General features: G+C 35.1%; 1 protein-coding gene across 3 annotated transcripts in view; it reads right to left on the bottom strand.

Moving 5' to 3' along the window:
• ttll7.L (tubulin tyrosine ligase like 7 L homeolog) overlaps nucleotides 1–27,808 on the bottom strand; it is a 136,226-nt gene that overhangs the window by 25,812 nt on the left and 82,606 nt on the right. For all 3 annotated transcript variants that reach the window (XM_018256687.2, XM_018256686.2, NM_001092004.1), the window contains 5 exons: nucleotides 18,663–18,846; nucleotides 17,267–17,547; nucleotides 15,946–16,083; nucleotides 12,151–12,231; nucleotides 1,948–2,108 (listed from right to left, as the gene is read on the bottom strand). In XM_018256687.2, coding sequence (XP_018112176.1) covers nucleotides 1,948–2,108; nucleotides 12,151–12,231; nucleotides 15,946–16,083; nucleotides 17,267–17,547; nucleotides 18,663–18,846 — 845 coding nt within the window. The remainder of the gene's footprint in view (nucleotides 1–1,947; nucleotides 2,109–12,150; nucleotides 12,232–15,945; nucleotides 16,084–17,266; nucleotides 17,548–18,662; nucleotides 18,847–27,808) is intronic.

Here is a 27,808-nt window from a genome sequence, read left to right as displayed (position 1 = left end):
GAGTCAATTATGTTAAATTATATTACAAATATTTTGTATTGCTTTAGTATGCAGTTTTGGAATTCATGGGAGTTTTTTAAAACTCCCACAAACTCCCATGAACACAAAATTTAACTAATCGAAATTTATTTAAAAATTTTAATTTTCCCAACTCGGGTAAATAGGATCGACCCAAAAATTCGATTAGCAATTTGGTAGGTTTTAGATGGCGAATAGTCAAATTTGAGTTCTTAAAGTACCAGTGTAAAAATAAAATTTTTTAAAAACTCGAAGTGAATTTTAATAATTCCCTAGTCGAATTTTACAGTTTTGGCCATAAAAAATATATATATTTTAAAATGCAGCTACAAACTCTGGATGCTTTATATGCATTGCAAATCTCTCTATAAATGATTTATGCAACAGATCTTATGAAACCAGGGGGCCGATTCACTAAGCTCGAGTGAAGGATTCGAATGAAAAATACTTTGAATTTCGAAGTATTTTTTGGGTACTTCGACCTTCGAATGGGCTACTTCGACCTTCGACTACGACCTTCGACTTCGATTCGAACGTTTTGAACGAAAAATCGTTCGACTATTCGACCATTCGATAGTCGAAGTACTTTCCCTTTAAAAAAAACTTCGACCCCCTACTTCGGCAGATAAAACCTACCGAAGTCAATGTTAGCCTATGGGAAAGGTCCCCATAGGTTTGCTAACCTTTTTTTGATCGAAGGATTTTCCTTCGATCGTTGGATTAAAATCCTTCGAATCGTTCGATTCGAAGGATTTAATCGTTCGATCGAACGAAAAATCCTTTGATCGATCGAACGAACGTTTAGCGCTAAATCCTTCGACTTCGATATTCGAAGTCGAAGGATTTCAATTCGAGGGTCGAATTTCGAAGTATTTTTAACTTCGAAATTCGACCCTTAGTGAATCTGCCCCCAAGTGAATACTTTAGTACATTATCTTCTTAATTTTAAGGGGCAGATTAATCAAAATGTGAGATTAGAACTCACCAGAGAAATACTCACTTTCTATTCATTCCTATGGGATTTTTAGAATAGTATTTATCAATTGAGTTCACCATTTGATAAATATGCTTTTAAAAATCCCATAGGAATGAATAGAAAGTGAGTGAGTTTTTCTCTGGTGAGTTCTAATCTCATATTATGATAAATCTGTCCCTAACTGTGGTTCAAACACACATCAGACATCTTAAAAAACCCTTGTGTACAAAACATTTAACAAAGGCTATACCTTAATTTTACATTCCCTGATTTTATGCATTTCCTCATTTTACACAATTTTTTATGGTCCCACCTATATATAATAAATAATGGATGTCCCTGATTTTACATCATTTTTTTCTGGTTTCCTAAATTGGGGTTCCTACTGTATGCAAAAAATAATTAGCGCATTGTATTAATATGTAGTTAACAAAGACCTTTCCTTAAAAGTGAAAGGACTGTGGGCATATGAAAGGCATATGAAAGGCAGCATAAGCAACAGACGAGTCTGACTGCTTTGCTACTTAAAAACTTGAAAGCGCCTCAGTGTCTGACACTCCCATCTCATCTCTTAGAGTTTCCTGCTCAATAGCAGCTTAATTCAGGTATATCTCATTTCTGAGGAACCACAGTTCTTCACAATATATTACAGTCAGGGAAATTAGATTTCTGTGTGAGCTGCAGCAATTCAGCTGCATACTTTTCATTAAGAACAGAGCAGAAAATGATCCTGAACCAAAGCCAAATATATGCACCGAGCCATCAGTCATTCTTATAATACAACTGAAAACAGTTGTGTATATACAATTTAATGAACCATTTACAAGCTATTTAAAAAATGCATGATCTCCTGACATATAATATGTAAACACTGAATCCATTTTGCAATTCTGACATCCTGCTAAAGAGGAATTTGAGAAAGAGCAAAGTTAAAGACATGATGTTGCTCCTACCCTGAATTAGAGAAACAGCTCCACAGGCCTTGGCCGTGATTCCATAGCAGACGGTTAAAGACACGATTGAAACTGCGATATATGTGCAAGCATTCCACGTCAGATACTTTCCAGATGCGCTGGAGAACCGATCGAATGTTTGTTCTGACAATATCCAAAACCTGGAAGAGAAATTTCAGGTAAATCAAACCACTTTAAGTACACAGTGTTCTGGCTAACCCTTAACCCAGCTGGCCCTTTTTACATGACACAGAAATAATGGTAAAAAATGAATCTCCTCTTTCAATAATCCCCTGCCATTTAATTGCCACATACTATAAATTAAAAACATTTTACTGGAAACGAAGAATAAATTGTTCTCTGCTGAACAATATTAATCCTTTTGCTCTTCTCGACATACCGTAAAATAAATTAGGGTCACCACCCCTGAGTATAGCAGAGTAACTATGCGATCTCCATCCCTCCGTAATGATGCCTTAATGTCCTGATTACACATCATTTACAGATTACTGTCAGCATTCATGTTTTGTTAGTAATTAGGCTGTTCAACCATGGAATTCTTCTGTAAAATAAGCCTTTACGCTGTCCATTTACATTTAAAACAATAAATCTATACAATTGACTTTTTTATTGCCCTGATAAAATAGTGTTTAAAAATAAAAGCTAACATGCTGGAAAAAATAGGGTATATACCGGAAGAACTTCTGACTTAACTACAGTGGGGAATAGACAGGACCTAAAACATTAGTGCTTCTGGGAAGAAGAAGTCTCGAGGTGACAACACGCCAATGTGGTGCCATTATGTGATATTAAAATTTGAGGGTGTAGCTCTGTGCTCAGCTATGTTAATGGTTGGAAACGGGCTGTACAGTAACATAAGAGAAACAAGAATGGGGAGATAATGAATGGGAGAACTAAATAAAGATCTTTTAGCTCAGGAGAAGCAACCAGTGCCTCAGGAGATTCAGTAAATTGTTTTGAATTCTGACAGTTTCCATCCTTGGGAATAGGCAAACATTATCCAGCAGTACAGCTGTTCTGGAAATGTTGTTGCTTCAATTTTGCAATTGTATATAAAGCATTTTGAAACCAATGAAACCGAACAGAGATAATGCCTGAGGCCCTACAGCTATAGCCGAACTGAAATGTCTAGCACTGTAACCGGTTTATGGATGGCTTAGAAAGTACAAAGTCACAGCCCAACAGCCACTGAAAGGCTGATGTCTTTATGTTTGACTAAAAATGTATAATTTTTTTACTAAAAATTTTAATTTCATGATATTAGCTTTCTCGCTAATGCTGTTTGTAGAGATCTGGCCTTGAGATGACCAATCTGACAAATCAGACTGATCTGTGACTGACCCATGTTAAATGTGCTCATATTTCTAGGTCAGTAGTCCTACATTTAGATGTATGAAAACATTGCTCTATGGACCATTCAGCAACAGTTCTTAAAGGATATGTAAACCCCCCACACAAAAATGTAATCACTGAAGAGCCTCTTTGAAATCTATAAATACCTGGCACTCGTTGTTCAAAAGTAAGGCTGCAGCATCCCCTTAATCACCTAGGATTCCTTCTGCTCCTCTAACCCACTCAGTCCCCTCCCTCTGGAATTTGTTTGGCTGTTGGCTCATGAGCATGCTCTGTTCTTATCAACTCAGATTAATAAACACACCATCCAGTCTAGCAGCCAATTAAGAGATGGCACTGCTGGTTCCCATAGAAACTCTGCTCTAGCTGTCTGCTCCTATTTTTAAACCCTAACCCCCTCTCCTGAGCTTGGCTTAACCATTACAGTGCTCAATCCAAGCAGGACTTGTCATTATAGTAAATTATGCCTGTATTAGATTGATGTGCCAGAGGGAAAACGGCCCCTGGGTGAAAGCTGCTATTTGTTTTAGAAACATGTTATGTCGCTGGCAAATGGAGGGGATGTATGAAGTAAAAATAATGCCATTTTGGTGGGGAGATGTGCCCAACTTATACACATGGTAGGAAAATGTAAAGGCTTTACATGTCCTTTAAATATCTTAGGAGGTCATCCTAAATCTCACCTTGATTAAAAATGGTATCAGGAGTAGTGATGGGCGAATTTGCGCCTTTTCGCTTAGCTGGAAAATTCGCAAATTTCGTGCGAAATTCGCAAAACATTTTTTTGATGCCGGCAAATTTTCGCGAATCGCGCAAATTCGCCGCGAATTTGCGCCTGACGAATAAATTCACCCATCACTAATCAGGAGTACTGAGTGGAGCAAATAAGGTTTCTCCCTAATCCTACTATAACTGGTCTTCAGGGCCAGTGTTGGACTGGCCCGGCGGGATACCGGGAAAATACCCGGTGGGCCCCGACCCTAGTGGGCCAGTCCCCCTCTCCCAAACAGTTTTTAAAAAAATAATTAAAAAAATTTCGGCGCATAGCAGCGCCGTTTGCGCATGCGCGCCGTTTCCGTTTGCGCATGCGCGATGTGCCGCCTGGGCGCCGAGCAAGGATTCGCCTAACAAGTAGGTAGCGGGGGCCAGAGGGGGGCCCTGGACACCAGTCCCGGTGGGCCCCGGACCCCCCAGTCCGACCCTGTTCAGGGCAGTTCCCCTACAAGGGTCCAGTTTGGAAACCACTGTTCTAAAAGTACACTGTTCTGTAGCACATTATCAAAAAGTAACAAAAAAGTAAGACACTCAACTGGCTCAGTTGGAGTAACTGATTTTAATACAAACAAAAGAAATTCCAACGTTTCGAACACATCATAGTAATCTTCCTCAGCAAAAGAAAACAAAATGGTTTTGTTTTTCCCTGAGGAAGATCACTATGATCAAAATCATATAAAATATATATTAAATGTGTATATATATATATATATATATATATATATATATATATATATATATATATATATATATATATATATATGGAATGTTTTGCAACTAATTGTCCAGGCTGGGTTGGATTTCTGTAAGTGGGGTGGACCCTAGATGCATACAGTGGTGTGTAGCATTCAGGTTTCATTAGTAAACAGAGCCTGTCATACTTATCTAACTTTTTTGTGAAACAAAGGACACTGTTCATATAAAGTGTCAATTAAAGGACACAAAAGGGCAAAAAAAATCTTGATTGAAAAGTCATGATTTTTATTTTTACTGCAATTGTGTAATTTAGGAAACTGATAAATTAGCATTGCTAGGGCTGATTTATTAATTTTCTGGATCACGTTTTGCCTCAATGTGTGTAAATCATAGCGAAAAATTACAACTGCAGGTTTTTATGCCACATCCATGGTTTTTTTCTATCCCATTTTTTTCTTATGGTTTTTAAAATGTGCCAACTGCCAATATTTATGTGGCGAGATTTTTATAATAAATATGCCCATGTTGATGGCTGTTCACTTCCAAAAAAAACAGGCTTTGGGACTGACCTGAAATATCCTGAAGGATTCCCAGAATTTTGATATTTTTCCTGAAAGTTTTAACAAATTGACACATTTATCAAATTGAATTTCTGTGTAAATTCAACAGAATGTGTTTCACTGCTTTGAACCACTTTATAGGGAGTAGAGGTTTGTACCACTGACTGTCAGAATCCTGGCTCCCCAATGAGTATCGCATACAGGGTTAAAGGATTCAGACAGTTATATTTTTTATATTTCATTCAAAATAAATTGAAAGTAAAATACTCTGAAAAGTTTTATAGTATGCATCACTTCGTAAAATTTTATGAACCCCTTCAAGTAAGAAAGATAATTCATATGTCATCATTCAAGTCTTTATTATGCTAATATCTGAAAGTGGCATATACTGTGTGAAAGAGTGTTTACTTACTTGCCAGTACTAGAAGAATTTCTGAGACATTTCTGAGCATTAATATTTGTTAAAGAGCTAAACCATTTACAGAGTGTCCAGTCTGACATCAGAGTTTTTTTTTTCTAAGTCTTTTTTCTCAATAGTGTACTAATTTATGACTAAAAAAACAGATTTAACCTAATTTAATATTGATGGTTTTCGTAACTTTATAATCCCAAATGGTAAACCTTAGAGAAGGTCACAATACTCTAACTATACAGAGGAATAATTCTTATAAGTCAAAAAAGAGAAATCACATTATTTAATGATTTTCTTCTGCAATGTGTCAAAAAAGACATCTAGATTTCCCACTGTAAATACTCTAATTAGTTAAGGCAAAATCCTGATGTTGAGAAACTGTACTATAATAATCCCTGCTTATAACACTAGGGTATTATCAATACTTTCAAACTTAAGTGAAGGAAAAAGGCTTAACAGCACACACCAGAAGTACAGATTTTTGTTTGCATTGATTTGACAGTTGCTTGTTTTTTTTGGCTGCAGATTAATACTGTGTTTGGGCTCTCAACTATAATCTCTCCTTCAGGGTCAAATTTGGCCAGCTGCCTAATGTGGTGTGTTTTATTCATTGCTCAAACAAACCAGACGGATCTGTACCTTTTGGAATTCTGCCAGTTTACTACCCTGGCATATGATTTTGTAAATAAAATAGTCCACCGGCAGTTCCAAGAAAACAATATGCCAATAAAATATGGCAAAGCTTCAAGAAGCTAATATTGGTACTTAAACATAAACATTTCACGAATAGACTTTTGTTGTCTGAAAAGACCAGTCCCTGGAAATACAGTACCTTCTGAACACTTTATAACTAAAACTGACCTAGATGTTTCCACCAAGTCAAACATCCCACAATATTGTTATACTACATTAAAGGCCTTTTTTTTCAGAAGAAAGCACATAGCATCCTAAATATAAAATATGCACAAAATAATGCATCTATGACAGAAGAATACAAGGCTTAAATATGAATGGCAACAATAGTAGAGGGCAAGTACAATTATTGTTAAAATGAGGTTACTATTCAATCCTGCACTCAGAGCTGATTTTGAAAACAATCTGACTGAATCTATTTGGTTAAAGTAAAAGCTTGTTAAAGAAAAAGCTGATAGCTTTTGCTTTTTTTTTTTTTTTACAACAGTAAAACACTGCCGAAGCATTGCCACATTTCCAGGGGCACTGTCTTCTCAAACCAGTGTGTCACATGAAATTTTCATAAGCAAAGTGTACCACAGAAACTCCACATCATATCCATGCTCAGTTGCTAATATTATTATAACTCTGTTTAACTATAGCACTCCTTTCAATAATTGTAGCCTTGAGAAAGTGCAAACACAAGGAATTACTTACTGACCATGGGAACTATGAAAGAATTACTGTTTAATGTTTAACTGACTCATTCTAAAATCCAGGAATATATCAGGGGTATTTGGCAGCTGTGCTGTCATCTCAATGAGGTTTGCTTTTCTTTTTTCATTTCCTTTTTAATTTTTAAACAGAAGTCACAGAAGGGTTTCTTTAGTTCTAAATTCACCAATAGACAGTGGCTGGCAACCAAATAATTACAAATCAAAATATGGCGCAAATGTCAAGATGTCTGAATGATCCAAAAGTGGGAAAACAAGAGTTGCTGCATTCTTAAAATACATGCCACATGGACAGAAATTAGAGGCAGGTGTTGCTTTCATTGGTAATTGATGCCACCATTAGCACTGTACTTCTAGAAAAAGTTTTGGTTGGAGGAATATGCCTGAGCAGGATTACTAAGCTTGTTACACCAGTTTGCAATAACTTGATGAGAACTTGATGAGGAAGGGGTGACAGGTTTGCAGGTACTGAAGGGAAAATGCAATAACTCATAAAAGCTCATAAGCTTACCATGGAAACCAGGCTGAAGGATATTATTCAACAATGAAGGCTTTCTCTGATAAGGACAATAGGGATATATAGATATCTTCCTAATGATTTTTTTATTTACCTTCATTCAGTTTTGATATAGAATATTGTAGTACGGATCTAGTGCGGATGGAAATCAGAAGTGCATATTAAACTTCAGTCAAAGGGGGAGCAGGGGAATGACAATGGCTATACTTAGATTATTATGAATCCTGCTTCATTGTGATCATTGTTATCTAGGCATAAGTATCAAACTTGAATCGAATGCATTTCTACTTCTTAGCCCTGCATTGTCTTACAAAGCGAAAGTGACTATTTGTCAAGAAACGAAAGCACTTTTCGGATTTAGCAGCAGGGATGCATCTGTCTCTACAAAGCAAAGTCTGTCTAGCATAACAAAAGGAGTGGAAAATCTTTAGCTTAGTCAACGCACAGCCATCAATAAAAGGAACCATCAGTTCAGAAATGAGAAGCCAGGCCTCATCTTGGAAACTGAAATCATTTCTATCTGAAATAATTACCATCTTGTGTGTGTGTGTGTCTAGTTTTGCCAAATGCACATGGCAGCGAGACCAGCTGCCTTACGTGGCACTGAGCACTGTTTTTGCAATCAGTCCCCACATTTTTAATTTTTAACAAACATTTTGTAATTGGCAAATATTGCAGACATGTTTTATATTTATATTCTATTTCAAGTTCTTTGACTAATCCTTTATTATTTTCTTTGTACTCTCAAATGATCTTTTTTCATTTTAGTTATAATACTGTTGTGCAGGACATGGTTTAAACTGTATTTCTGGTTATTGCCTATATATAGTGGTATATTTAACACAAAAGCCACACTTTACTTTGTTCTAGGGATGTCTGCAACATTCTAGATAAAGGAGAGCCTTTCAGACACATAGACACTCTGGGGAAAGTGTGGGCTTCCATAAAGTTTTTCCATAGCTCTTGTCAATTTTCACTTATTCCAACTGGCAGCCCCTCAATAGAATAACTTCTCCAGCTGCAGCCCATTCAATATTTATACAGGACAGCAGTAGGATATGCTAGCATTACGTCAAAATAGATCACACATAAAGATTTTGTTTGTTGCTGCTTGTGGCAAGATCTGATAACCTACTTGAGGACTCAGATCAGTTCTACCTATTTTTCTAAAATAGCCAAATGTATTTAAGATCAATTGCCCTCACTAAACAGTTATTGTCATTGCATTGATCAAAATTATCTTTGTCCTTATGTATTTTATTTGCAAGAAACTGACTACAGAAACTATGTGTAATTCAATCCCTGCCTCCTGTATCCAATAAAGCTTGCAAGCAAATTTCTCAATTGTGAACACAACCAAAAACTTGGGTACATTTTATCAAGAGCTAGTTAACCTCCCTACAAGTGTGTGAATGTGGGAGGAAAATGTAGGAATGTATGTACCTGAAGGAAACACACAGACTCTAACTATAACTTAGTATGTACAGTACTTGGTACCCAGCTCGACAATGTTGCAAAGTAGTAAGTACAGTGCAAATTAACAGAGAAATAATTTCTTGTGCATACAATAAGTTTATTTATGTATACTTTACTATTTGTTTATGGAACAATAAATAGAAAAATAGTACAGGTATAGGATTTATTATCTGGAATGCTTGGAACCTAGGATCTATAATTTTGAACACCATTCCCATTATTGTAAAAAATGCAATAGGATTGTTTTGCCACCAAATTGGATTTATGCAGCTTAGTTACCACAAAGTACTGGTTACTTTCTTATAACAGGTAAGGGATCCATTATCTGGAAGCACATTATCCAGAAAGCTCCAAATTAAGGGAAGCTTATCTCCCATAGACTCCATTTTAATAAAATAATTCAATTTTTTAAAACCTTTTTTCTGTCTCTGTAATAATAAAACAGTACCTTATACTTTATCCCAAGATAAAATTAATCCTTATTGAGGCAAAACAATCTTATTGGGTTTAATTAACTATAAATTATTTTTTTAGTTAACATAGAGGCCTATTTATTAACAGTCTCATTTTAGTGGTTTTTGAAACCATGACTAAACTTAGTTTCTCTAAAAGCAGGAACGTCATGCAATTTATTAAAACAGTTTAAAAAGCATGAATTAAAAAAAAAAGCTGAATGATCAGAGAAAAATACAAATACCTCTAAAACCTCTAAAATGTTTAGTTTATTGGAAAATTCCTAAGAGAAAAAATTGAGAAACCTTGAAGAGCCTGAATTGATTAAAAATGGTCCAAAAGAATCAGCACAGTTCCTCCTGACATCTATAGGATATCGATAATTTTTATGCATTTTGAGTTTTCTATGTTTTTACATTGGGAGGCTTATTTACTAAATGTAGAATTTTAGTGGTATTAGAGCTTTTTGAAACCATGATTAAACTATTTCTCTAAAATCACGAATGCCATGAAAGTTATTAAAGAATCCAAATAAAAGTATGAATGAAAATAGCTGTCGAAAGAAAAACCTTAACCCTGTGAACAAATGAAAAGTTAATCTTTGCAAAAAACAAAGGGGACTTCCACTGGCGTCTACATGACCTTGACAGCTTTTATGACAAACTTTTGTATTGGTAGATTTTATGGTATATACACTTGAGAAATGAGAAATGAAAGCTTTACAAACTTTTGTAAACTGGCCCCTTGATAAATCAAATTTTTTTTTGAGTTTTAGAGAAATACAGAAAAACCACAAATTTTAGAGATTTGTGGAACAAACAGAAATTTGATTGTTAGTAAATAGGCCCCCTTAAAGTAGGAAGATCCAAATTACAGATAGATCCCTTATACAAAAACTCTCCAGATCCCAAGCATTCTGGATAACAGGTCCCCATACTTGTATTACAAAAAAAAAAAAGAAAATCGGTCAAAAATAAAAACTGCTTGCTTTAAGGACCCCAATTTAATAATGTGTGGCAGTATGTTAGGCACCCGCCAGTGAGCTAAATTTAAGTCTTTTCCATAGGCCATTCCAATTAGTAAAAAAATGCACCAGACAGAAAAAAATGTAGATCAGCTCCAGGGTGCCATTTTACTAACCTTTCTCAGTCATCCCTGAGGCAGCTTTAGCCTTGCAAGTGTGCAGCAGAGTAAAATATGTTATGTGCAAGTCTAAAACTGAAGAGGGACATTTGAAAAAGGTAAGCAAAATGGTGACGCTGCATTTGTTTGTTTTTTTCTAGGGCTGGCTGGTGCAAATTTTAGTTCTAAAAAAAAAAATTAGCTAATTAGCTATTGGATTAACTGTGGGGATCCTCAAGTATTGACACCAGTGGCGTTTGTCCTTGAAAGAAAAAAAAAAAAAAGAAAGTAGTAATCTTCGAGTCTTGTTGAAATGTGTATTCTTTGACCAACTATTATTTAGATCATGCATCTAGTAAAGATTTAGTAATGTGCCATAGCCAGTAGGTATCTGTGCTCATCCATTATGGGATGTAAAAGACACTATGAATGTAGGCGTCTTTTTACAGGGTCGCTGCCTTTCAGCTCTTTCATCTTACTGTGGAATCAGCTTGTAGAATCTCATTGAAATTCATTTAAGTGAAATAAAATTGCAATAACATAATGGCAGCAGAAAACATTTGATTTTTTTTTTAACAAAGTGAATAGTTAGTAAGGAAAGATTTTTTTCTTCTGTAAGCCAGCAAGAATCCATTTGTGCAAATAAAACGCAGCTATATCCCTGAAACAGTGTGAATGACCTCTGAGCTAAAAAGCCTTGTGAAAGGACAAATACTTTTTAAATAATATAACCGCAGGGGATATCACTAATGCTATTTCATGTGATGTGGTACAGCAGCATGTACGTAAATATTTAGTTAAAATACATTCCAAGTTCTGCGCAGAACATTCTTCCTTTTGGATACTTAAATGACCTCTGCTAAATGGAAACAACCAGTATTTTCTGGTCCCTTAATAATTTACTATAATATTTTATTTATTCAACAGCAATATCTATAGTAATACAGGAAGAATTTCACATGTTCAAAAGCATTCAGTCAAAGTTTGGTATGGAAATTTAGTCAAATAACCAACAGTTTGAAAGATAAATTCCGAGCATCCCATAAAACAAAAATGATAGCAATTTATTAAAAAGAAAAATGCTTTGCTCATTGAACCAGCCTTAGATTAAATCTTAACCGTATCAAAACTTTAAATGGAAACCGGTACCACTGAGCATATATTCATTTGAATCTAGTTAGTAGCAGCAGGATTCAGCTTTTATTATTTGGCAAAATGGTGCATTCAAATGCAAAGAGTTTGTACTGTACCTGCCACCCTACAACATATTGAATATCTAAGATTAACACCAGGTGCAGAGTTGGCCGGAAGATTAAAAATGCACAATGCTTATTTTCTGGGTTGATTGTGATTTATGTTTAATGTTTAAGCAGAAAAGCTCTATAAACATTGCCAATATTAAATCATTATTACCTTCCGTTGCTTTACAGAATCCAGTTTTATTAACCAATAGGAAGCAACCTTTGATTTGTGGCATGTCCAGTTATCCATTATCTGTAAAGTAGAAATGAACGAAGATATTAAAATAGGATAAAGAACGGGATTTCTCTTTTTTTCCATCTGAGCAAACTACTATCTATTCCGTACAGGTGTACTTGTCTCTGAGCTAAGCAATGGCAGCACTGGCATGCCTTCGATGTGCCATTTTTTAAAATAGATATATTGACTGCAGGTGTTATCTAATCATTCCAGAATGACTAAACTAAGATTAGAAATATTTGTAAGGAAAAAAGTAACAGCGCTTTGCAATAGCATGTGGATAGCAATGTGAAATAAACCTTCTGGTCCAGTTAAGGTCTTGAGTTGTGTTGATTACTATTTGCTCTTTTATAGGCTGCTGTTTCCGTAGGCAAATTGCAAGTGTTAAACTGTTTATTGCTAGAGGCACTCAGCAATGCATTACAGGTCCCTGTAGCAGTAAAGGGTTTCACTTTAAGTTTGTTGGACTGTGCTGCTATTCATTTTTCAGCCATTAAAGGCTGCCAGGGAAACATTCATATTGAGAAAATTTTACCTACTATGTAAATGGTCTCGAAGGCCCATTTCCATCAGAGCTGTAAAGTAAGCAAATACTTTTTCCGTGTCCATTTGGTAGGTTACTTGATCATATTGGTAGAAATGTCTTGGTGCCCGCTGAGAGGGTTTTTTTTTTTAAAGCTATTTAGAGAACGGCCACAGGTTATGGGAAATTGTGTGTAAATCTTTTTGCTGGAAAGTATATGGCTCTTAAAAATCTGAGTAAGTGCCAGTACAACATGGTAGCGACCAAATGCGAAGTTTGTGTGCATCAACCTCTGCTAATGTTCATGCTGTTTCTAAAGATTTTCTGCACAATGGAACTGCATGGATCAAACACCGGCAGTTGTAACAAAGTGTAATAAAAGCAGCTTTGTTTTTTCAGGAGACATTCCATTTGGTTCATTTGAACTTAATTATCAAGGTCCCAGTTTTGCCTAAAACTGCAGAAGCAGCACAACTGCCTTATGCAGCAGTTCTGGCATAAATAAATATATTCAGACAAATACAATCTCGTGAATGTCTGTATTTGTGTCCTTACACTTTACTAGTGACTGCATTACTCGCTCTAGAAGCAGTTCAAGCAAGATTTGCCTGGAAACAAGGACTTTAATACATAGCATACTGAAAATGCTTAACTGTCAAACACAACCAAAATTCTTGTATCCTGATAATACAGACCTACTTTTATCTACATCTGATTTTTCTTCTTGCCACCTGCTCAGAAAAAATGTGTATCTTTGCTTCTTTTCTAGTTGAACCTATATTTGCCTCTGTTCTTGAACCAACAAGGCCATTATACAGATGAAAGTAGGGATGTAAATAAAAGTGTAGGACAAGTCAGAAGCAGTAACTTGGCTGCAAATTTCTTTTATTAAGGAAGTGAAAATAAACGCTACATGTTTTGTGACTAGGCCCTTTATCAAGCAGGGATGTATTGATTAAGGAATATGGTCTGGAATTCAATAATATGCAAAATTTCTTTGTACAATTTGGGTTATGCCAACCTCTTAACTTTCAGCTATGTCTGTTTGTAGATTCCGCTTCATATAAAGCTGAAAACAATGCATTTTTCTTATTATGGCTGAAAATCTGTAATAAATTACATATGGATGTTGGAAGTTCAGATCAGTAATTAACCAATATTCGGCTGCTTTGAAGAAAAGTATACATTTTCATCAAGATCAAAGACCAATACTTAAAGATCCCATTTCTATCTGTATATCACAATAACAGATTATTAAAAACAGCTCCATAACAGTAGAGCACTTACTACATCATTGCGATTGAACTGCAGTTATGTTGCAAGCTTGTATGCAGTAGAGATGCTTCACCTTAGGTATCATTTACGACTTTACATTCCCCTGTTGTCTGACAAATTGGCCTTGCCCTACTTTTCTGCATTAATGAATTGTCCCCCTGTGTATAGCCACACAGGGAATCAGTATCCACTTTATTCGGTCATGTAGAAGGCAGAGATTGCACAAGGTGAATATAGTTAGAGACATCTGTGTGCACATAACCTTAGTGATAGCAGATTAGAGTCAGCTCTGATTAGCCCCCAAATTTTATATAGCCGTTGGTGCACGTACCATCAGTTGTCCATCATCTACCAGGAACAACCAAGAAAAAAATCTTTGTACAGCACCATGTAGTTAAAAATGCCTTTATTCACAATTTCATGGCAGAACCTGGTCAGCAACGTTTCAGGCCTATGTATAGCCTTTTATCAAGCTTGATAAAAGGCATACATAGGCCTGAAACTTTGCTGACCAGGTTCTGCCATGAAATTGTGAATAAAGGCATTTTTAACTACGTGGTGCTGTACAAAGATTTTTTGCTTTGTCATAACCTTAGTGATGCCCACTCAACAACTGTGCCTACTCTAGGGCTCAGGCAAAGGTAGTAATACTTAATATACAATGTTTCAAACTTTGCTGACCAGGTTCTGCCATGAAATTGTGAATAAAGGCATTTTTAACTACGTGGTGCTGTACAAAGATTTTTTGCTTTGTCATAACCTTAGTGATGCCCACTCAACAACTGTGCCTACTCTAGGGCTCAGGCAAAGGTAGTAATACTTAATATACAATGTTTCAAAATTTAAAGCAACTATGTACTAGATATTAAAAAACTGCCACAGTATCTTTACAATACGAAATGTGTGCTGACAAAAAGGATAATTTACATGCGGTTTTCACCAAGAATGTCAAGTTTCTGACATAATTGAGGCCAATTCTTCAAAACTCATGCAGAGCACAACTATATGGAACTGCAAGACGTGCATGTCAAAGAAAGTATCTTTGGTAAAAAGGATTTTTATAGTTGTAAATAAGCCCTAAAACCGGTACATTGTTAGGCTAAAGGTGTTACAATAGAACCTATACTTACACTGACTAGAGATCAAGTAAATAAACTGTGGGTTTACAGGACTAGAACAACCAAAAAGTACTCGCACACCCTGGCCTTCCCGAAAGGTAGAGATCCCTGGTGCACAGCAAAATGGAGGAAACGGGACTAGACCAGAGATCAAGTGAATAAACTGAATTTTCAGGACTAGACCAGAGATCAAGTAAATAAACTGTGGGTTTGCAGGACTAGAACAAAGGTACTATTTATGGGAAGTATGGGAGTTTCACCAAGCATCGTTTTATAGTGTCATCATGCCAACTGACAAATAAGCAAGAGGATGATCACATGTATTCTCCAAAGTTACTTCAATGAATCCAAATATTTTACCTATCTGCCACTACAGTTCTTGCCTTTAAGCTAGCCACAGAAATGCAATATATATTGAAAATTTAGTCATGTTCAACCAAATTAGCTTGATGTCAATGCATTTCAATGAAAAACCTCCCGAATAAAATCTGGTTGTTTAATGTTTACATGATAATTCCACAATAAACTGACCTTAGGCCATGAAATACAAAGTGGGGCATGTTGAAATGTTGGGTGTGATGTCAATCACTCCCTAAATTCCATTAGAACATGCTCCACTTTGTATTTAGGGTGTGATGACAATCAAATGAACCATGTATGCCAGACATAGGACACAACAAATACTATAAGCCTATTGTACCTTTAAAGGGAAACTAAAGGTCCAAGACAATACATTTACATATATATGCATTAAGGCATAGGGCTGGTCCACTTACAGGTTATTCTAGTGCAAGGTAGGTATCAGACACTTACTTCATCTAGATGAGAATGTGTTATTTCTTCCACTCCTTTTCCTGGAATCCTGATTCTCATGTCTCGGAGAGCATATAAGGTCTGCTTTGTGAGCTCCTCTTCCTGCTCCTTTGTTAAATGATCTAACCTAGACTCACTCTGCACAGCAGAACAAAACAAAAGCTATAAGGCAAACATTTCTAAGCTTTTAACTTTTTCTGCACTTTTTTCATAAAAATGAAAATCACATTTTTCTAAGTTTAAATGCAACAGAAAATGCCCCTTTTCTACAGCATTATCAAATAGAAACAGAAATATTTAAGCTGCCATTAAAGAAGAGACAGTTTGGATTTTGACAGCAAAATAATACATTTTCATGCAAGTAGCATTATTTGCCAAAGCTATTTTTCGTGCTTTCCTAAAACTACATTTCTCAGTTCAATGAATGAGGTAAGCTGGTGATAGATAGATGATAATGCATTCCTGCTGCATGATGTGGTTTAAATTCCATGTCAGCTATAAAACTATATATATATATATATTTTTTGTTTTTGTTTTTTGTTTTTTACATAAAAATAAAACACTGTAATTTATGCTAGGACCTTGAGAACAACCTGAAAATACCATTGAGTAAAGCAACTGTGAACTGTGTAAGACATTTGTCTTACGAGATCTCTCTAGGAATCTCATCAACCCACAAATGTGACAAACCTTCTGAGCACTAATACTAATATACCCTTATTAGAATGATAGATGGAATACTGGAAAACTGGGAAGAAGTGGATTGTGGATGAAGTCACATGTATTGCTGCTGCTCACTTTCAAGACAGAACAATGAGGAATTAATCCTGTCTGTAAATGTGTTTAACCCTAATATACAGTGAAATGTAATAGGAACATAAATCATTTACATCCATATCTGCTATGGAATGTACAAAATAACAGTATAGTTTTATTCTGTACATTTTCCTCCCTATTGCAAGGCTAACACAAAAGCACCCACAGAGCAAAAATGGGCTCTAAGCATTCATGCTGTGAACTTTACAATTGAAAAGGTAAAACAATGGAGCTATTTATTTTATATTTGCATTCTAAACCCCTACTTTAAAATGCCTAATCAGATGCAAGACATTTTCTTACAAGTATCGCCAAAACAATTTTGCAGCATTTTTCTTCCATAGACTGAGCAATGAGTGCTTTATTTTTATCTTTACCTGGGGCTCTCTCCAAGCATGACTACCCCATTCTTTTCACTTGGAATACTTAATTGCAAAGTAAGAAAGTAATCAAAGAGATGCTTTCATTCTTAACACATTACATATAATGGTAGCAGCGAACTCACTATGGACGGATAGGCACTGCCAGAAGTACTGGACTGAGGCACTCGGTTTGATGAAGAGCTGCGATTTAAAGAATTTGTTCTGTTGCCTGATAAAGGTCTTGAGATAGTTGATGATATTCTCGAGGAAAATGGTCGCTGGTCAGTAGTTGGCGTCTGTGTATTTAATGCGGTTATGGAACGTGGGCAGCTTACAGAGCGTCTCATAGGAGCAGCAGATGAGGGAGAAGATAAGTTGGAAAATGGTCTAGCTGCTTTAAGAGGAGGTTTCCAGTATATTCTACCTAAATATATAAGGAAAATCAAAGAATTACATATAGCCTTGGCATAACTAACCATGTAGTAGCTGTTTTTATTTGTGCAAAGCTCCAAGCACCCCTAATCAACACTACCCCCTGGTAGCTTCATCAAAACATACAATTTTAACAGGAGAAGGAATGCACAACCCCAACAATCAGACGCTAGGAGTGGGAAGGCAAGCAATATTAGAAACTTTGAAGGAAATAAAGACCCTGGCCATAGGACCTTATTATTCAGTGTAAAGTAGGCAGTTAGGAACACAGAGTGGAGTAAGGGATAGGAGAACACAACATATTTTTACTATAGGATACCCACTTTTATTATTATTATTATTATTATTAACATGTATTTATATAGCGCCAACATATTGCGTAGCACTGTAAATGTGATTACTTGAAATAAAACCAAGGGAGTGGGTTTGTACTTGTTGATTTGTAAAGGATCACTGCCTAACTATCACTTTTTCTTCAACAGACAGTAAAATCCATTCAATAAGACTGCTAAAGAATGAGGGGTATTAAACCCCCATCTCACCATAAATGCACTAGAACAGTTGGAACCAATCAGCAGATTTTGATCAGTGCACCATTACTGGTGCATTTTAGAACTTGTGCAAATTATTTATAGTGTCTGCACAACATCAGGCTTACATTGAGTTACCAACTTGCCTGCCTAAAAACTATTCCTATTTATATATATATGTAAACCATTTTCGTGCTAGAATATAAGTATTATATAATTGATGATGACAGAAGCTCTTTAGAAACTAAAGAAAAAGTAAACCTAAATTAACAAATAAGCAACTTGCACGATTCAGAGTATTTGTGTGGTAATAACTCCCAGTGTGGTTAAACAGTACCTATTGGTATCTCTGCTTTGTTTTATGCTCAATGACAGTAATAAATTAACTTACAAATAGCACAGTTCACTAGCATAGCCATTAAGATCCTGGACAGTGTAAAAGAGAAAAATAATATACACCTAAAGCCTTTTTAGTGAAAGATGTTTTAATAACCCTAGCAGCAATCTAAATATTTATTAAAAGTACATGTCCCAAACTGATCCTTGTTTGTGCTAGCGTTATGGTAAATGAACGTACTAGACCTTTCCAGTGATTTGTACTTATGTTCTTCAAGATCATATGAAACTTTTTTCTCTTTCCTCTCTTTTTCATCTTCCTCCTCTGTGTCAGAGCTGCTGCCAGTACTGTTACTGCTGCTGTGGCTGCTGTAATTCTTTAGTTTCTTCAAGGTATGTGTACTTTCTGGCATGGATGAAAGTGTCTGCAATAGAGAAGGTTTTCATTAAGTGAAAGCAGCAGAAATATGGGACTTCTGCATAATGCACAAAACCCATGGGTAGACAGACGGTGACTAGCTGACTGTCTAAGGATGCTGGTAAATGTGAAAACGTCAACATCGGAACAATTTTCCTTTCCACTGGGCTGAAAAACACAAAGGTGGCACTTTAAAGGACTTGTATCTCCCAGATTTAGACATAACTCCCTCACTTCTGAGCTAAGAATGATGAAAGTAATTAGCACAAGTGCAAACATATGATGACTGCATTACAAATTATCACATACCAGCTAAAGAATACATTTCATTTTTGTCACTAGCCACTGCTCTGTGTGCACATTCTAACTGCTTTGTTGCAACAATGAGGACCTTTAAATATAAATCTAGTTGTTTTTAAATAAGGAATATCTAATTATAACTGAAGAGATTCTGACGTTAGCACTTCTCCTTAGTATTTTTTGTAGGAAAGAACAGCAGCATGTTTAAAATAATGCAAGACTTTCAGATACGTCCAACATAATAACATTTAGCTGCTGCACTACTACATCTACAATAATTTTCCAACTTATCAAGCTAGCCTGAAGAAGGACAGGCTGGGCTTCCCTGATTTGGAAATGTTTGCCTGTTGTGGGAATGCTGAAGCTCAAGGGATATTCTGTGTACAGTTGAGTATCTTTACCAACAAGTACAGTGGAAGCAGCAACATATTCTTATAAAGCATTTCCTTGCAGAACAATACAAATACATGATATTAAACCGACAAATCAGGACTTTAGAAATGGTCATCGAAGAACAGCAAGTGTTAATTGCATGGCTGCTGTATCAACAATTTAGGCAGCCTGAAAACTTATTAGTATTCTGGGCATTTGAATGGGGGAAGGCAGAATACTGCTTACAGATGATTAGCGCCATTTCACAACCATTTAATAACCATTAAATGACTAAAGTGTTCTCAGCAGGTTACTAAACCTGCTTTAGTCATGGATGAGCTTCCAGTGAATAGACTAGATAGTGAAAACATCAAAAAATAGCAACTATCACATGAACGCCTTCATTGATTTATTAGAATGTGTGATTGATGACTGTATTTTGTCACAATTAAGGTTTCAGTTTTCTTAGGGAAAAAAAGCATTACGCTAAGTGCTCTTCCACAGACTCAAGTGGACATTTCACTAATAAAACTGCACATTCCTTGTCTATTTCTGTCAGTGTAGCCTATTTATGTGTTCATTTTATTACAAAAACAATAATGTACATCAAGTTTATTGGTAATAAAATTTCATCCATTCACTGTTTTCTCCACAGATAATTAATGAAATTCAATAGTGTAGTCTGAAAATCAGTTAAACAGAGAACAATTGCTTCTTAATACACTTGGAGATATAGCATAACTGGGTACAATTTGCCCTTAGATGCACATTAAGTCACTTCAGAACCACACATATAACAAGAGTAATGTTTGCTGGCAGCTTGAACAAACCACTTATTGTATACCCACCACCAAAATTGTGGACAAAATGTACTAGTATGTATAGCTCTATGAAAGACAAAGATCAGTCTTTATATTAAAAGAACACTACAAAACTGTAATTAAGTCTTCCTTTACACTTGTCACTGTTGCTTTGCAATTCACTTTTCTCTTTGGCCTATATATAATACAAAACCAAAGGATGGAGATTTCTTTACAGCTGTAGAGCTGCCATCTTTGGTTCCACTCAGTATCCTGCAACACCAGGAGATTAAAATATTGTCGGCATGTCACTGAGATTTGAGCCAGGTTCCCCAGCTTGATCTGTGTTATTTGTTTCACAGCATGCTCCCAACTTAATTTGGTAAACTCAAGCAGAATCCAAAAACACGTATTAACGGAAACACTGCTTAATTAGTGCAACCTTTTCTCATTTATAACATTTCAAACATTTCTTAAAGAGACTGTAGTTTTGACCGGCATAATATAGCTTCATACTTGTATTTAGAGCATAAGCTTTCAAAACATCTTAAGATATGGCAGAAAACTGTGTACGCCAGTAAAATAGAAAATTAAATGCTAATCCTTATTATGCAGATGTGTATTGTATGGCAGTTTAAATCCTTATTATTTCACATTTTGGTAGAAAGAGAATTTCAGATTCTATTAAATGCATGCATTATTCAATCAACACACATTTCAAAGATGACTACATGACACAAAATAGGGGGAAAAAAGTACAATGGTGGCCTAAAGTAGCACTGCATGGAAAATAATAGCTAATTCTCACTTACAGAGTATCACCTGCTGTTCATTCTCTAAATCCAGCATTACCCATCTAAAAAGTTTTGGGGAATCAGTTATCAAGGTGTGACCCCCTTTGCCAACATATTATTGCTGCAAAAGATCAGGGATACATGACCAAAGGCACATTTGTGTGTTCCAGTTTATACTGTATCAAATGTATATTCCTAAAAGCAAAGGTACAGAGGAGAATTGATTCAGATAGGAGCATCAGCATGAAGCTACGAACATCGCCAACAGGCCTTCTAATTTACCAGCCACAGAGATAAATGTATCTAGAATGCCACTACCACTTATTCCTCAGGGTATGCCTGGTATGAAATGGCTGATATCCTACGTTTTAAGCACCAATTTTATAATTACTGACCGATTTTCCCAGTTGATGGTTTATAGCTTTTACATTTCTATTGTCAGAATGTTATTAACTGTAACACAGATGCTTCAACCATATTGTAGCTGTTTTATCTTTCAATTTGTGTTGTTATTGTAAATGAAGCATAAAATTTGAAAATTAACTGGGTATATTAGTTTGTCCGCATTAAGAAAATGTATTATATTATTATGCATTCCTTTTCTATTGAGGAATAGAAGACAAAGTAGAAACAAACAAAAAATTATTGAACTGCAGAGAGACTGCCCCATTTACAGACCTAACAGAAAGAAATAGCATCTAGAGCTGGTAATTGGGAGGCCCATGCCCCGGGACACAGACTTTAGTTAGGGAAAACAGCAGAAGAATTTAAAGCAATTAAGCAATTATGTCCGATTTATATGGATCATATATCTTCTGAAGTATTTTCACTTCCATTCAATTACTCACAGTTTTATGGAAAAGCTGTTTCAAATGTTGAAACGTTTAAAAAAATAAATAAGTACAAATAACCATATTTATTTTGTTGGAAAACATGATTTTCAGATGTGACAAATACTCTCATTGTCATGCCCTTAAGAGTTGCATTTCAGTCGTGCAGCTAAGGTCACAGCTGAAAATGAGAAATATATTAAACCAATAGTCATATTTGCATAATTATAAAGAAAATGAGTTATTGTAATACGTTTTATAAACTACCTGCTATAAAATTATATAATAATACATTTTTTAGATATGTATTCTATGGCGATCAATGGTCTAAAAGTCACTGATACTATTCTCCACTATTGTATTGTTCACACAAATGATTATTTTGTCTTATTTGCTGTTCCTCTGTTATGTGTTTGGATACACCTTATATTGCTGACAATTAGTAGATATGATATGTGTCTGTATGTGGGTACACATGAAAAATGTTCAACATGCTATAGCATTACAACACAATATCAACGGCCACTTTGCTAAGGAACTTAAACATAGACCTTCATGTAGCAATGCCAGGGGAACGTATATTGAGAGCTATGAGTAAATGCCAAAAAATCCTCTCTATCCACACAAGCAGTAAAAGCAGACCAAATGATGGGGGGGAACAATGAACATATGACTATATACACAAAAGCCAATGAGGTCAATGGCAACATACCGATGGTTTCAATATGCATACACTACTCTATGTAATGAATCATCCCTGGTACACTGCAAAATACAATAGAACAAATATCTAGTTATAATACACAAAAGCCATTAATATCCTGTAAATTATATCCTTATAAACGGTGAGTTCTGATGTCATCAGTTATAAACGGTGAGTTCTGATGTCATTTCTGTCACATGACTCGCTGAAATTTGTGTATTATAATAAATATAATAAATAAAGTACCCCCTCTTGTAAAATATAAGTATATTATAAGTTGTTTATATAGTGAATAAAGTACCCCCTCTTGTAAAATATATTATAAGTTACCTTGGAGTTCCATGACCTGTATAAAAACACTCGGCCTTCGGCCTCGTGTTTTTATATGGTCATGGAACTCCTCGGTAACTTATAATATATTTTACAAGAGGGGGTACTTTATTCACTATATAAACAACAGTGACTAAACAGTATGAATGCAAAACTTTGCATGTGTATTGGAAAATCAATAGAGGGTTTTTTTGGGTTTGTGGTGGATGTACAGTCATACGCAATCAGTGCTGAGTAGGCCTCTGAATTTATATGTTTAAAATTAAATGGCACAGGTAAAGTAAGATATTTTTTTCAAACTCAAACTGTCTACTTGTCGTAGCATAAGCGATAGTTGAGTGGTATGCCCCACAGGGATAAAACCACATGGACATTTATCAAAAATTCAAGCAAGAAAGTCAGTCCCATAGTCACCCCAAATGCTGTACCTATCTCAAATAAGAACTTTTGATTACACTTGAACAGTGGACGGATCTCATTAGGTATAGCTGCAAATGTTCTTTAGTAGACAGTAACATTTATTTGTGTTGATAGATAGTATGGATGGTGTAGTAGTATTTATTAATGATTGCATACCTTTTAAGAATAGGTAATATGTGTGTGCACAAAAATAATTTATATTACCCCACTGCTCTTATCGTTGGTTGAATATATTAGCACTAAATGTCAGATTGTTCATCCACTCCTCAACAATGTAGTAGAACTTTGACCAAGCCACTGAAAAACAAGTAGTTCTTTTTGAAGGTAAAAACTCAATAAATCTGTTCCTCTCAAATCTTCTGGATCATGGAATATGAGTTTGGGGGAGAAAATAAGAAAGGTGTTTAAAATTTTATAGACAATACTCTCATTACTAGAATTAATAATGATAATTATGTACAGATTAACAAAGACAAGTTGGCCCACTCCCAATACCTATTATCTAGGTAGAGTTCACAAATGTTTGCAAAACCACAGATATTTCTTCACTACGAGATGAGATCAGTAGCCTGAAGCACAGAAGTGATTATTTTCTGTTTTAAAAGCAGACATTTCTATCTCAACTGTGTGGCCAAGAAAAAGTCAGAAAATCCACTAATTTTAGATAAAGACAATTTACAAGAATAAATCAATCTGAGACACTTAGAGATTTTTTCTCCATGATCTCAACATGTTTTATGTTAAAATCCAAGCAGGTAATGTCGCATGATTCAGTGGTTAACATTTGGGTTTTCAGCACTTGGGTTCTGAGTATGTTCTTGTTTTGTCAGAGTGGGGTTTCTTCCTCCCTTTAAAAAACATATAAGCATATAATTGAATTTGCCTGACACCTCCTTGATTGTTAATAGATATAAGTCACTAAATATACTATGGGGCAGATTTATCAAGGCTCGAATAGTAAATTTGAATTAGAATTTTTGAGTGTCAAAATTCACACATTTGAATTTAATCCTCCTATTCGAATATAAATTAGAATGTGAGATTTATCACACCTCGGCATGGAAACAGTCTTAATTCGAATATTCGCGACCTAAAACCTGTCGAGTTAATGTATAAGTTAATGGCAAAGGTCAGTTGAGCTATTTGTTGATGTTAATAGCCTTATCATTACACATATTTCTTTTTAAAGAGACTTACCACATAATCAAGGAGGCCCAGGTGCAATGCTCCAGACCTTCCACATAAGGGAGCAGACATCACCATAATGTTTTTAGTGTAGGCACTACAGCCTGAAATCCACACTTGTACTTCAATAAAGACCTTTTTACTATTTACGATTCTTACGAATTGCATATGGATCAAATATGATTCAAATTTTTGGGTCAAAACCATTCAATGGAATATTAGACATTTAGAAATTAGAAATTTGACATTTTATACTATAGGCATCTATGTGTTTTGATTTAGTAAAGTGCTGTTGTACTATGGTATAAACAGGTCTGTAAATGAAAGAATGGGGTATTTAAGAAATAAAATTACATTTATCCATCACATTATATTCAATATAATTGAATCATGCTTTCTCCTTCATCCCATTGTCCCTCACCCAGCAAGTTAGTAGGTATTTACTATCATACCTATTGATAATAATTACCCATATGTTACTTTTAATTTAAAACTAAAGTAAAGCCCCCCCCCCCTTTAATATATAAGATAATAATGGTACATCAAGACAAAATTAAAGTGGTTACACCTGTTTACAATTTAGTTTGTAATCAGCTTCATTAGGAACAGGTACTGTGGTTTTTATCCATTAACAGGCAAGACCAGCAGTAGGAAGATCACTTACATAATATATCAAAGTAGCCTTGTTCCACTGCAAATTACGATCTCAAATGGTCTCCAGACTTTTACCAGAGGCAAAGGATATAGAAATGAGCAATTAAACAATGTTATTTGTAATGAGGTAAAATCTCTAAATTGTATTTTTGGTGCATCTAGTTTTTCTCTGTATTGGTAGATATAGCTTAAATCTTATAATATTTGTAGAGATCAACAGAGGAAGATCTGGCTGAACTAACTTTATATTACCTTGGCTACCACAAGATTAGCAAAGGATGAAAAATGTAATAAAGAGGCTCTTGAAAACATGCGGCTTTAGGCTTTTGGGTTTTCTGCAGAGGATCTAACACTTAGGGGGTTATTTACCAAAACTCAAATTAATCTTTTTATTTTATTTATTAAAACAAAGTCAACCTAACTCCCTTCCATGAATTGAACTAATTTATCATTAATTCTTCTTGAAAAAGTTGGAGGGGAAAAAATGTCACAACAAAATCGAGAAAACTCTTCTGATTATCAAACAGAAACCCCGATTTTATTTGATTATCCAGTGCAGATCACAATGTCAAGAAACAACCTCAGGGACATCTGCCATTGATTTCTACATGACCACTATAGGTTTGAGATGGAGTATTTTTAGATTTGAGGGTTTTTTTCCAAGAAAAATTAGTTTTCCCCTGTTAAACCTCAACCAGATAAACTTGAGATTTAATAAATGGGCCCCTTAAACTTGTGAAAAAGCATAATAAAACTAGCACATTGTAACCCCCAGTTCCCCTGTAGTTTAGCATTGTCAGCCAATGGGAACTCGTCGCCAAAACTCTTTAGAAATCTGTGCCATAATGGTGCCATGTATTTTGTTTCACGAGGCAAAAAAATGCAAGAAAAATGCTCATTGACTTCAATGCATTTGGCATGCGAGAGAAAACATTAGAAAAAACACCCAGTTTTAATGAGGGGATGGTGACTATCCTACGTGCCCTTGATACTTATCATACAATTAACTGATACAACTCTTTTTTACCAGTTCCTTCACTTCCTCTACGCTGTATGCATACATAAACAGTCCCATACCATTAGTCATAACTACTGTATATGTTACTGTGTTATGTTGCTGAATTTGTATACAATATTATCCAGCTAAACAGTCCTAAGGTACAGTAAATGTTGTTACATTAGGTTAACAAAAATATCATAGGTGATTTAATCTAACTTCCTGACGTAATATCATATATCCAAATGTTCTTGCCACAATTCTGTTTTATTTAGTGTTTAAGGCATTAATACTAAATTCTCAACAGTTTTATCCAACGTATATAAAACATTTTATTGATTGCTATATATCAGGGCCCTTAAGTGAAATACATCAAGTTTCTAAATACAAATAAAATTGACCTGTCACAATTTTCAGATACAGTCTTTCACATTATAGGCAGTTCTAATTCTTTTACATCTGTGATGCAATCCGCTATAATTTAAAGCACCAAATTAGGGAGAGTGCATGTTATGAATTATATTTCCTTATTATCACTCATTTGCAATCAGTCACATTACAAATGACAAAGTGTATGATCTCTTACTAGTTAGTTTATCATCAATATTAATTTTGCATTACAATTGTGTTTGCTGTATATAAAAAACAATATCAGGGCAGTTTATCATTTTGTATAATGATATCTAAGTGCCAAAGTATGGATATTCTTGTTGTTCTTATTGTAAATTATGTTACTCTTTGTGACTAAAACTGTTCGGACATAAATGTTCAACCTCCATTGCAAATATGAACTGTGCAACATTACTCTCATCAGCAGAGCCAAACAATCACTTGGTAGTAATACAGATAAGAGTAAAATAAATAACTCTCTTTTTTTAATTTTACTAAATAGTGGAAAACACAACAATATTATTTGACTATATTAATTTTCTGTTACTAGAACTTAAAGGAACAGTTCAGTGTAAACAAAAAACCTGGATAAATCGATAGGCTGTGCAAAATAAAAAATGTCTCTAAAGGCTGGATTGACTGGATGGCTAATATAATATGCAGAACACTACTTTAACTTAACTACTTTACTTTTAGGGGTTGGTCACCTTTGAGATAACTTTTAGTATGACATAGAGAGTGATATTCTGAGATAATTTTTTATTATTGAAGGTTTTTGAGTTATTTAGCTTTTTATTCAGCAGCTCTTCAATTTGCATCTTAAGCGATCAGGTAACTAGGGTCCAAATTACTCTAGCAACCATGCATTAATTTGAATAAGAGACGGGAATATGAATAGGAGAGGTTCTGAATAGAAGGATCAGTAATAAAAAGTAACAATAAAAATACATTTGTAGCCGTACAGAGCATTTGTTTTTTAGAAGGGAGTCAGCGACACCCATTTGAAAGCTGCAAACAGAAGAAAAAGGCAAAAAATTTAAAAATAGTTATCTAACAAATGAATAATAAATAATGAAAACCAATTGAAAAGTTGTTTAGAATTGGCCATTCTATAACATACTAAGGGGCCAATTCATTAACTTCGAGTGAAGGAATAGAAGAAAAAAAACTTCGAATTTCGACGTTTTTTTTGGC

The sequence above is a fragment of the Xenopus laevis genome, chromosome 4L (assembly GCF_017654675.1).
Source record: "Xenopus laevis strain J_2021 chromosome 4L, Xenopus_laevis_v10.1, whole genome shotgun sequence".
Lineage (NCBI taxonomy): Eukaryota > Metazoa > Chordata > Amphibia > Anura > Pipidae > Xenopus > Xenopus laevis.
The sequence above is the reverse complement of the archived record's forward strand: the minus strand, read 5'-3'. Positions and strand labels throughout refer to the sequence as shown.